Below are 11,225 nucleotides of genomic sequence, written 5' to 3'. Positions count from 1 at the left end.
TCATCCTCTGTCGTCCCCTTCTCCTCCTGCCCCCAATCCCTCCAGCATCAGTCTTCTCCAATGAGTCAACTCTTTGCAAGAGGTGGCCAAAGTACTGGAGTTTCAGCTTTAGCATCATTCCTTCCAAAGAAATCCAAAGATAAGAAGTCTAGGGGTCCCTAAGGAGAGAAGGGTCTGGAATTCTCAAGGAGGAAGAAAGGACAAAGTTTTTTTCCCTCTACTTTCCTTAGGATTATATAACAATAATGTATCCTGCCTGAGGACAGTCTCTGGATTAAACCTCCTGGCTAATCCTGTTACCTTAAAATGTAAATTATGAGAGTAGGTCTGGTGAGGTCTTTACAACCTCCAGACATTCTTTTGATTCATTGGAGAGTATATAACTCCACTGCTAACACTAGCAAGGGGATACTCTTTCTGTCCCCCTTCTGATGCCTATGTCAGAAGCTTTCTCTATCTCCTTTAAACTTTAATAAAACTTTATCACACAAAGCTCTTCGGTTAACTCTCCCATCCGCACAGGTATGCTTTTTTTGCTTTGGAGGATTCCCTCAAGGAGACCAAGCTTCTGGGGATTACTTTATTCACGTTTAAACAGAAAAGGACCTTTCTCAGAAAAGGATGAGCCCCGATGCTTTCTCCGTGTTTGCAGATGGTTTTGAGGGCAGGAGGCGGCTAGTCTTTTTTGTCACCGCATCCGAGGTCGGCCGTGTCTTCTTCGCCCTCCCTGAGGCCCAGCCGAGGGCGCCCTCACTCATCGTCGGAGGAGGGGGTGGTGGGCTCCTTGCAGCTGTGGTGCTTGACTCGGTGTCGTCGGAGGTGGTTGGACCGGGTGAAGGCCTGGCCACAGTCGGCGCATTGGTAGGGCCTCTCGCCGTTGTGCACCCGAATGTGCTGGGCCAGCTCCGAGGCCACGCGGAAGGCCCGGCCGCACTCGGCGCAGAGGAAGCCCTTCTCCCCGGAGTGGATCTGTTGGTGCCGCTTCAGGGTGGAGGAGCGCGCGAAGGCCTGGCCACACTGCGCGCAAGGAAAGGGCCGCTCGCCGGTGTGGATGCGCTGGTGGCGCGCCAGGCGCGAGGGCTGCGCGAAGGCCACCCCGCAGTCGGCGCACTTGAAGGGCCTCTGGCCGGTGTGCAGCGTCTGATGCTCCAGCAGGTTGGAGGATTTGGTGAAGCACTTGCCGCAGGTGGGGCAGGGGAAGGGCCGCTCGCCGGAGTGCACGCGCTGGTGCTCCATCATCCGGCTGGCCACGGCGAACTCCCGGTCGCAGGTGGGGCAGCGGAAGGGCTTCTCGCCCAGGTGCGTGCGCTGGTGGCGCAGCAGCGACAGCGGCTTGTTGAAGGTCAGGCCGCACTCGGCGCACGGGAAGGGCTTGTCGTTGCTGTGCATGTTGCGCTGGTGTTTGCGCAGGTCCGACGAGCGCACGAAGGCCTTCCCGCAGTCCGGGCACGGGTAGGGTTTCTCGCCCGTGTGCGTGCGGATGTGCTTGCGGTGATCGGAGGACCAGGTGTAGGTCTTGTCGCAGAAGGGGCACCGGTAGGGCCGCTCACCCGTGTGCAGACGCTGGTGCTGCTGGAGCGTGGCCCGGTGGGAGTACGCCTTCGCGCACAGCTCGCACGCGTAAGGCTTAGCGCCCGTCAACTTCTGAACGGCCCTCCCGCCCCGCAGGCACTTGTAGGGACGCGCCTCCCCTTGCCTGCCCTCCTCGGAGACCGCCGGGTTCGGGTCCTTAGAGCCCTTCCGCGCTTTGGCCAGAGCCTCCCCCGCTGCCAGGCGGGCCTGGGTAGCCGACTCCTGGGCTGGTGTGTGTGTCTCTTGCGTGGAGAGGTCCCAACTGCCCCCTGCTTTGGGGACACACCGCCCCGCAGAGGAGCTGTCTGGGGACTCGTCTCCCTCCTTCTGTGCACGGAAGTACCTTGCAGAACCAAGGAAGTTGGATGGGACCCCCAGGGTGGCGTCCAGATTTGTCCTTGAGTCTCCCTCATCACCAGCAGGTAATGAGGCCCTAGGAGGTTGCGTCTCACTGAACCACTTGCGGGAGAGGCCCCTGGGGAGGGCACTGGGAGTCGTGCTTGCTCTGGGGGAGGCCCCGGTTGGGGTGATCTTTGACACATCTCTTTCCCAACTGGCCTTCTTCCCTTGCAGTGCCATGGGTTTCTTCCCCACGCCTGATGTGCTAAAGGAGCCAGAGAATTTCTCTTCCTTCCTGTGGGCTGAATGCTGCCAGAGCAAGTCAGGATTGTCCTTGGTCACTTGGGAGCTGCCCCTTGGTCGGGCCTGCTGATCAGGGTCACCTGTAGCCCCTTGGTCTCCTGCCTTTCCAGGGGCCTCATCCTCACTCTCCAAGTTGATGCTCAGCCTCCCGGGGGGAGCTGCGTCTCCCCACCCATCCTGGGGGCCCCCCTGCGCCATTATGTGCAGCCCCTTCTACTGCTTCTCCAAGACAGACCTTCACTTGGCTCAGGAAACCTGCAAAAAGGAAGATCGCAAAGAACAGACTGTCACCTTCACGGCCACAGGAACCGAGTTCTCACTACAGGTCTGTGTGCAGCTGGAAGCCGCACCAGCCACACTGTTGGTCCCTCATAGGTGAAGGAGGACCTGGGCCCTGGTGAAAACTCCCCAGTCACCCTTAAGGAAGGTCCCCCTTGCCGGAAGTCCCAGGAGACAGTGCTGTCAGGATGGCCAGTGTGAGCATTTGCTGAGTAGCGTCTGTGCTCTGTCCCACCCTGGGGCTCAAACACCAACTGCTAGCCAGGTGGGTTCTCTGTGAGCTGAGGAAGAATAGATGAGAGGGCAGAAAGCAAGGTCTGGTTGTTCTTGGACCTCTGAAACCTTCGGCCCAGGCAGAAAGCTGAAAACCAGGCTGGCTCTTACTGTTCCTGCCAGGAGAGCAAGCCCTCCGTGTTTTGATGGTGGCAGCGAGACTGCCTCCCAGACACTGGGCTGTGTGGGCCGCCTCTTCCAAGGACACAGACCAGCTCCTGGGAGCATGGGGTTGAGTCAGGAAGACACTACGGTGTTCCCAAGAAGAAACCCAGCTGCCCCTCCCTGTGTGAGTGGGGCTTCTCAGGTCTTTGTAGCAAAGCACCCCTTGCTGGTGGGTAGGGTAAAACACTGCAACCAGGAAGAAAGGGATGCCCACGGAAAGCCTGAACTACCTCTGAAATACTGCTTCATCTTAAACATTCATGGGAATGCACATTCTATGTCCTGTTTATTTTCACATGAAAAGAGTGTTTTAAGTTAGCTTCGGTTTAAATGTTTTAACTTTCCCCGTGTGTTATATTTAGCCTGTGGCCTCATGGATTCCTGGCATACCCCCATACATCCCAGGGGTACCTATACCCCAACTTGAAAAGTGTGGACTTAGGGTTTTGACAGCAAGGCACAACAAGGCAGCCTTTGAGATGCATTTTCTGATTGATTTTATTTTAGCTTGAAGACACAGAGACCTGCTGGGGTTGGCTAATAAGGATTGTTTGTATGAGTTTTACAGGGGTTGCCTGAATAAGAGGCAGGCTACTGAGGGTCTCTGTGGGGCTGGGGTTGGGACGGATGGGGAGGAGCAGTTTCTAACCCAAGGGCTGAGTTTGGTCTGGAGGGAACCTTCTGAGAATCCCAAAGATCGGTAGTACTAGCAGTTCCATTTTCTGGGCCAATGTTATGAGCCACACAATGTCCTGAGTATTTCACAAGCATGACTATCTTTATTCCTCCCAGCAACCTTTAAGATAGACACTGTTTCTGTTAGAGTAACCTTTCCATTTCATAAACTGAGGCTTCAAGAGATTCCTCACCTGCCCAAGGTCATACAACTCATAGGCAGCAGCCCTGGGGTTTCTGCCTTCAAGGAGCTGTCCTGCCTCCCAGATGTGGCCTCCCCATGGAGGCCCTGCCTGGAGGCCGGGCCCCGCCCAAGAATGGCCACAGCATCCTGGGGGAGAGCCACTGCTTTCTGATGTATCAAAGCCCCTTGTGTTTTCTGGGCCAAGGTACCTTGGCTACAGGGCCTTGTGGCTGGGCTCCTCCCTGCCCCTGTTGACCCAGATTGCCCTCGGCAGGAGAGAGAGGCCAGATTGCATGCCGCAGAGACTGTTGCCCAGGGCGGTCAGGAGTATGAGTCATTGAGTGTTTACTTTCCGAAAGCTGCTGAGCTTCTCCTCCACCCACCTTCCACCACTTCTCAGAGGGATCAGCTCTGCACTCCCCTTCAGGGCGGAGGCGTTCCATCCTTTCTCAGCAAGACAGATTCATTCGTTGGACAGATGTGGAGCAAATGGTTAAAATCGTATGCCTGTGTCAACAAACATCTCTGAGCCTGGTCCTCTTCATCTGCAGGATGGAGGTACTGCCCCTTCTGCACAGTCTGTGGGATGCTCCTGCACACACGGCTGGCACTCAGTGACTGCGGCACTGTTACTTGAGCTGCTCGCTCCTCTGGGCGGTGTCTAGGTGGACGCTCCTCCCAGTTTGGTGCTCGAGGTTCACACAGTAAGGTCATGTCCTGATTTATCAGCCCCTGTGCCATCAAGCTGCCCTTCTCCCAGCTCCTGCCTGATCATAAGCCCAGGTACTGTGAATGTGTGTGGAGGTGCAGCTAAGGGGAGGAATCCTCACTTTCTTCTTGGACACAGAAGCCACAGATGAAGGGAGGACACAGGGCAGTGATGACTGGGGTCCAGCCTCTCCTGTCCCTTTGTGTCCGAAGCCCAGGGGCCACTCCCTCCCTCTGACCATCCTGCTCTGTCCCTGTAATGTGTTAGAGTTGAGTTGACATACCTCTTGTCAGGAAACCAGGTTGGATGTATTTTCAGTGGTTCTTAGAGAGTAGCTGTGCCTGTGTGTGTGTGTGTGTGTGTGTGTGTGTGTGTGTGTAGAGGAACACAGCACTGGCCAGTGTGCCTGAGCCGGACTGCAGTCCACCAGTCAGACGGCAAGGAAGTGCTGGATTTGAGTGAAGCAGATTTTTTCTTTCCGTGGGGCAACGTGCCATGCAGGTTCATGGGAAGTGTTTCACAGACTGCATCCCACCTACTCCCCACCCTGCCTCTGGCACGTGTCCCCCCTTCTACACAACACACATCTCATCCCTGTCCTCTGAGCCAGAAGTGAGCCTCCTCAGGGCAGCACCCAGCCCTCTGCTAACTCACTGCTGACAGGGGGCTGCCTTCCAGATGGGAAACTCCTCCCCTGCCTTCAGCCATGTCCCCTGCTTGCTTCTTCCTGCAGTGGCCAAAGGTGCTCTCTTGACCACCAAGAAGACCGAGAGGAAGGCAGGGGCTCAGGCGAGGGTTTTCTGGCAAGTTGACACGAATATTCCTGGTCTGGAAGAGGAACCCTGATGCCATGGTGCAGCTAGCCCCTCTGCTTTCCAGATGCACTGACCCCAGAGGCAGGCAGCGCGCAGTCCTTCCCTGGACCTTCCTCCACACTTGCTGTCCAGGTGCAGCCCCGGCACACCCAATTCACCCGTGGATGTGATGCGTTGCAGAAACCTGGCCTCATGGCTTGCTCCAGCTCCTGGCCCCGGCCCCCTCTTTCCTTGCATAGATGGTACCCAGTGCCCTGCAGGGCAGCCACCTCCCTTCTTCTCCCCTGCCCACCACCTTCAGACCTGGCTCAATTCTGGCTCACACATGAATACTCACTTACCTGGGCAATGCAGACAGCCAAGGAGGCCCCCAACCCGATTTCTCTGCCCCGTGTGGCTTCTTGGCAACAGGGAGCAGAGCTGGGTACGAATCAGCAGAGACGGTGTCTCGGTCCCTCACACTTTTGTGTCCAGTCCAGCAGCTGCGGAGAGAGCTTCGGGAGGTGGGGCTGGTGTAAGACACTCAGCCTTCCTGCCTGCAGCCCAGAGGGCAGCCTGGGAAGTCCAGGGGGGCTGCCCTGTCTCACAGCCTGAACCAATTCCCGCTGCTCCCTCTGAGCCCGCCTCCCCTCTAGTCTTCCTCGTTCTCTCCTTTCCTCCCGCCCTCAGGAAGGTTACTCAGTCCTCCTGCAGGTGGCCCTGTCCCTCCTGCCCACTCTCACCCCTTCTTCCAGTAGAGCAAGCACTCCATTCTTCCATCCTGCCCCAATATGTCCTTCAGCCTCTGGTCGCACTGTGAGCTTCATGAGGAAGCGTGTTTTTTCTTCCTGGGAGGCAGGACCAGGTATTTGGTCTGTACCCCTACCTCCCCCATTCTAGTACCCACCTTTTGCAGCACTGTGGTTTGAGCAGAGGTATTTCCAGAATGTTTTGTAGTTATCTTTGCCTCAAAGATGCCCGTGACTGTTTAGCTAGGGGTGGGGTACAGGAAGATAATTTTCTTTCCTAATTCATGCACAAACCAGGCCTGTCTCACCATCTTTCAGTATTGCTGCCCAGGCAGGTTCATTTTGGAGAGAAAATTGGATTGAGACTCAGTATGTCTAGAATTGGTACCCACTCAAGTCTAGGGTGCCTTTATTAGGGTGAGTGCTCAGGACACTAAAAAAGGGGATAGAATGTGATGTCTCCAGGTGGCCAAAAATATACTGAGGGTTCTGGTGCATTTAAACCTTAACTCACAACCTGTGTGACCTTGGACAAGTTACTTGACCTCTCTGTGCCTTAGCTTCATATCTGTAAAATGAGGATCGTGGCAGGATCCTCATAGATCATGCACATAAAGAGCTTAGCACTGTGTCCGGAACATAGTTAAGTGACCAGAAAAGTCAGCTGCCCTGCTTGTTATTACTGATATTCTTGTTTCTAAGGAACACGTGACTCATGGGGTTCCTTTTATATGTCCAGGACCTTGAGAGTGTTAGTGACGCCTGCCACATTTTTCTGAGCAGTAAACTTCAGATGCAATGGAGAGAAGCAGGTCCCTTTGCCCCTTGGAGTATTGGAGGTGTGGCCTCGGAGGGGGAAGTCGGGCAGCAGGGAAGCCTCTAAGTCTTTGAGCCTGCAAGTCTGGAACAAGGCTTCTAATCCGCACATTCCTGAAGTAACGTGCAGAATGCTACAGATATGTGGATATATGCTGTTTGGGCAAAAGGACCCATTTCCCGAAGGGGCTGTGGTCCAAAAAAAGGATGAGAACCATTGGTGTTGAGGGGCGAGGGGGCAGGATAGGAAGAGTTGATGCTTAAAATATCTCCCATAGCAACTTATCTGATGGCATTGCCGCCAACCCACACCCAACACTGTTGTTCAAAATTTCCCAAGTGACCCTATCATACAGGTTGCCCTTTAGGTCCCTTTGGCAGAAAAGTGACTAGATTCCTCAGAGGGGCTAGCGGAGGTCAAAGCCGGAGCTGGGGAGGGGTGCGTGTGTCCCTCTCCGCTCCCAGCGCCACAGGGCACAGAGCTCTTCCTTGGGATGACACTTTGTGGCCACCGCAAGCAGTGCCTCCACCCATCCTCGCCGCCTTCCAGGGGAGTTCCTGCTATGGACAGTGTTACTCTCTGGTCCACAGACTGAATGCAGAGACACAGACAGCCTAGTGCCCTTTCTAGGTGCATGGCCCCAAGACCACACTGAGTGCAGCTCCGGTTCCAAGGTACCAGGGTCTTAACCACAAACTGCCCAGACACGGTCACCTCAGAACCTGCATGTTTGGCCTTGGTCTAGCTCCACCCTCCCTTCCTCCTGGAAACCCTCAGTCCGTCCACCCAAGGCTGCGTGACTCTGTGTGTGTGTGGTCCCTGCAGTACACCCCCGCCCCCAGAGGAAGAAGACCTTTGTTGCCCTTGGCACAGCTCCCCAAGGAGACAAGGGTCCCCTAAAGGCCCAACTCGTTATTGTCCAGCTGACACAGCTTTTCTCTCATCATGCTTTATTTCTAGAAACCCTAGCGACTGACTGTAGGACAAAAGCCTACAGGCCATGTTAACTCACCCACATTGCCTCCTCCTCGGCTTTCAAAACACCCTGATGTGGCCACCACACTGTGGGCCAGGCCACTCCATGAGTGAGAAATGGGATAAGAAGCGGCCTGGATACTCATGACAGCAAGATGTAACAGGAGCCCCTTTTCCCGAGTCATCTCCCTGAGAGGTCCCCTGAGCCCCCTCTGACATCCCATTTTGCACCTTTACTGTGTGTGGAACTTTCCATCCTCAGGAGCTGCAAGCAGGGAGCTGAGCCGGCCTCAGAATGGAATCCCAGGCCTCGCTCAGCCCTGGTCAGCCTGCTCGGACCCGAGGGCACAAGGACCTTTTCGACAGCACAAACACAATCACCCCTATTGAATCTCCCCGACAGTCACTCTGAGTACCACTAGGCGTGAGGGCTGACGGGAAGGCCCCATCTTTTTCCTTTTTTTTAGAGCTTTTGCAATCTCTATCATTCTGCCCAGTCCCTTAGGTACGGAGACAAAGGAGGTGTTGTTTTTGTTTGTTATTATTTGCAAATATGCCTTCAAAATCAGGCATTCCCTTTGAGATGTCCTGACTGGCAGTGGTGAAAACAGGGGTCCCCTTACCTGTCTGGGAAGGGGAGAAAAGAGAGATGGAGAGAGGCCTGTATGGAAGGGCACCTGGCCCCTGCCAGGCAAGATGCCAGAGCTCAGTGGCGCCTGTGAGCCACACAGACTGGACCGGCTGGGCTGAGCGACATGAGTGGATGATGGAACAGACTGGTGCTCCATCCTGGACACGTGGCACCTCGCTGAGCTCACGAACCATGGCTGAGCCTGGACATTGGGGCTGACTGTGATTCTGAGAGACCCTGAGAAACTGCCCAGTTCCACTGATGAGGCCCCAGGACCCCCACCCCTGCAGCTCCCTGCTACCCCAGCCCACCAACCCCGCCTTGCTCTACTTTTAGCTGTCCTCACAGTGATCTAGCTAAGCTGCTCTCCAACAGTGGGAACTCTGGGTGAGAAATCAACCATCCAGCCTGCTTTCTTGCCCGAGGCCTGTGTCATCCTTGAGGAAGATTAATGGAGCCACTTAAGTGGCCCAAGCATGGGAGAGACTTCAAATATTTGTTGTTTTCCTCACAGGCATCAAACTTTACTGGGTAATAGAACACATGTGGCAAGCGAATTGTGAGTGGAACAGGAACTTGGTACACAATCTCGGGGGGCGGGTTGGGGGATAGACCTGGCTTTGAATCCCAGGTCTATTTGTTTGATGACCTGACTTGTTTGATCCTTAACTTCCCTGAGCCTCAGGCCCTCTGTCTATAGAATGGGAATAAGAATTAATTACAACCTCTGTTATAAGGTTGTTGTGAAAATTTCCTGAAACAATATAATTTTGAAGTTTTTAGCCCAATGTAGGGGTTTTTCAATAAATTGTATTTTTAGCCTAGAGCTGATGGGACCTTGCTGATGTCTTTTCCCCCTGCCTGTCCTTCCAAAAGGCTTGTCCTTTGTTACTCTGCCACCAGAAGAGCACCATCTTCTCTTTCCTACTCTCGTCTCCTTGCCCCAAAGTGTTCCCACTCAGAGGCCAGCCAAGCAGATCTTCTCAAGGCCAGTGATACTCCCAGAGCAGTGATATCAGGGCTTTTCATTATGTATTACACTCAACACATGTGGCAATCGATGCCAGGAATGGGAAGTTTGTGTTCTAGACAGGATGTCAGAACGTGGTTGCCGGGAGCCAGCGTGAGGAACTCCGCCCATGGCAAAGGTCAGGAGGAAGGAGGCTTGGCATACGCAAAGGCGTGATCAAGCCTCAGGAAACCCCCTGTTCCCGAACATCTACTCCCAAAACCAGAGTCTATCTACTTTACTGTTTCATGCTCTCACCTACACCTCTGACTTTATGGGGGGCTGTTCCCCCACCGGTTCTCTAGGAGAAGGAGTAAACGTGCAGCTCCAAGTCAATAAAAATTCCTGGGCGTGACAAGCGTGTTTCAACTTAGGAACTCCTCTGAAGGTTATCTAGCCCGCCTGTATAGTACGTCCGGCCACATGTGATTGTTTACAGCCTCCCAACCTGAGAGGCACAAGATGTTTTAGACTTACTAAAGGCAGATTCTTTTGGGAAGTTAGAAATTATTAGTATAGTGGGTTGGTTAGGAATTATATTGGTGAAGGGTTTTTCATTTGTTGTGCCAATAATTGCTGCTAATTCCCTGCCCTGGGTGGGACAAGGGTGTCTCAGGTCAAACCTCTCTGCTGGCAAACTAGCTTGTGTGACAGGATTATCCATACTCCTGCCACTACACACAGGATTGTTTACTACCTCTCAACCATAAACAGCACAGAGAGTTTTGGAGTATTTTGAGAGTCTTAATTAGCATAGGGCTTTCCTCATTGTTGAGTCAATGACTGCCGCCAGGCCTCCATATCCTTAGGCACCTGAGAATTTATTAATCAATGTATTTGGAATATAGCAAAGGAAATATAGTAGTTTTTAAGGTTAGCAATACTAGACTTTTTGAGTTAATGAATTTTCTCTTTTGTAATAGATCACTGTACTTTGTTATAAATCACCGTGTCCTTGCTATGTAAAAATGTAACTTTATCACTATCTTAAGACTAAATAGATCTTAAGGGGAACATTGGGAAAGGATTTTCACTTGTTGGGCTGATGTTTGCTGCTAAATCTCCATATTCCCTGCCCTTATAATGAATATAACTAACATATAGGAGAAATAAGTATTAACCTTTAAGATTAATCATGTTAACCTTGGGTTAAATAAATTCCTTTCTTGAGTGTAACTCACTACACCCTCACCCTATAAGAATGCAACTTTATTTGGAGGGTGGTGCCTGGTTTAAGAAAAACCACCCTTGGAAAAAATGGTTTTTTGGTTATCAGAAGGAAAGGGTCGTAAATTGTCAGCAAGCATCATGGCCAGAAGATGATGTAAAACCCATAAGATCTTTTTTTATGTAAAGCACCTGATTTTGATAAAGGTCAGGACTGCTGACCCCCATGTGACTCTGTATTCATCCCTATGTGTAACAAAAGGTATATAAGCAAACCCCAAAATAAAGAAATCGGGATCAGTTTCTGGAAAGACTGATTCCCCCATGTCGTTCTTTCTTGCTCCCCATTTTTCTGGCTGAATTCCCATCTGGAGCGTGGGTGCTCGCCATGTCTACTTACTTGTCCCAGCTTTCGAGCCCATGCGAGAAGGAGCCCAAGGATGGGCACCTTCCAATATTCAAGTGGCGCCGGTGGCCCAGCATAGATGGTGCAAATTCCTTGTCTTGGAATTTTATTGGTATCCCACGTAAACCAAGTTATTCAGCCTCTTTTTCTCTCCTACTATTTTCTGGCCCAATTCCCA

At 52.8% G+C, this 11,225-nt stretch overlaps 1 protein-coding gene and 1 long non-coding RNA gene across 2 annotated transcripts; both read right to left on the bottom strand.

Annotated features, from left to right (window-relative positions):
• Positions 1 to 558: 558 nt before the first annotated feature.
• ZNF648 (zinc finger protein 648) lies at positions 559 to 2,364 on the bottom strand (the record flags this gene model as incomplete). Its single annotated transcript, XM_040263790.1, has 1 exon — positions 559 to 2,364. A coding segment is annotated over one exon (1,614 nt), but the record flags the coding sequence as incomplete, so codon positions are not given.
• Position 2,365: 1 nt separating this feature from the next.
• LOC120880490 lies at positions 2,366 to 6,827 on the bottom strand. Its single transcript, XR_005725040.1, has 3 exons — positions 6,201 to 6,827; positions 5,656 to 5,808; positions 2,366 to 2,469 (listed from the first exon to the last, which is right to left on the bottom strand). It is a non-coding gene; the product is annotated as an uncharacterized LOC120880490 (long non-coding RNA).
• Between the last annotated feature and the right edge of the window lie 4,398 nt (positions 6,828 to 11,225).

The sequence above is a fragment of the Oryx dammah genome, unplaced genomic scaffold (genome assembly GCF_014754425.2).
Source record: "Oryx dammah isolate SB20612 unplaced genomic scaffold, SCBI_Odam_1.1 HiC_scaffold_21, whole genome shotgun sequence".
In the NCBI taxonomy this organism is placed as follows: domain Eukaryota; kingdom Metazoa; phylum Chordata; class Mammalia; order Artiodactyla; family Bovidae; genus Oryx; species Oryx dammah.
This window is presented reverse-complemented; position numbering and strand designations above follow the sequence as displayed.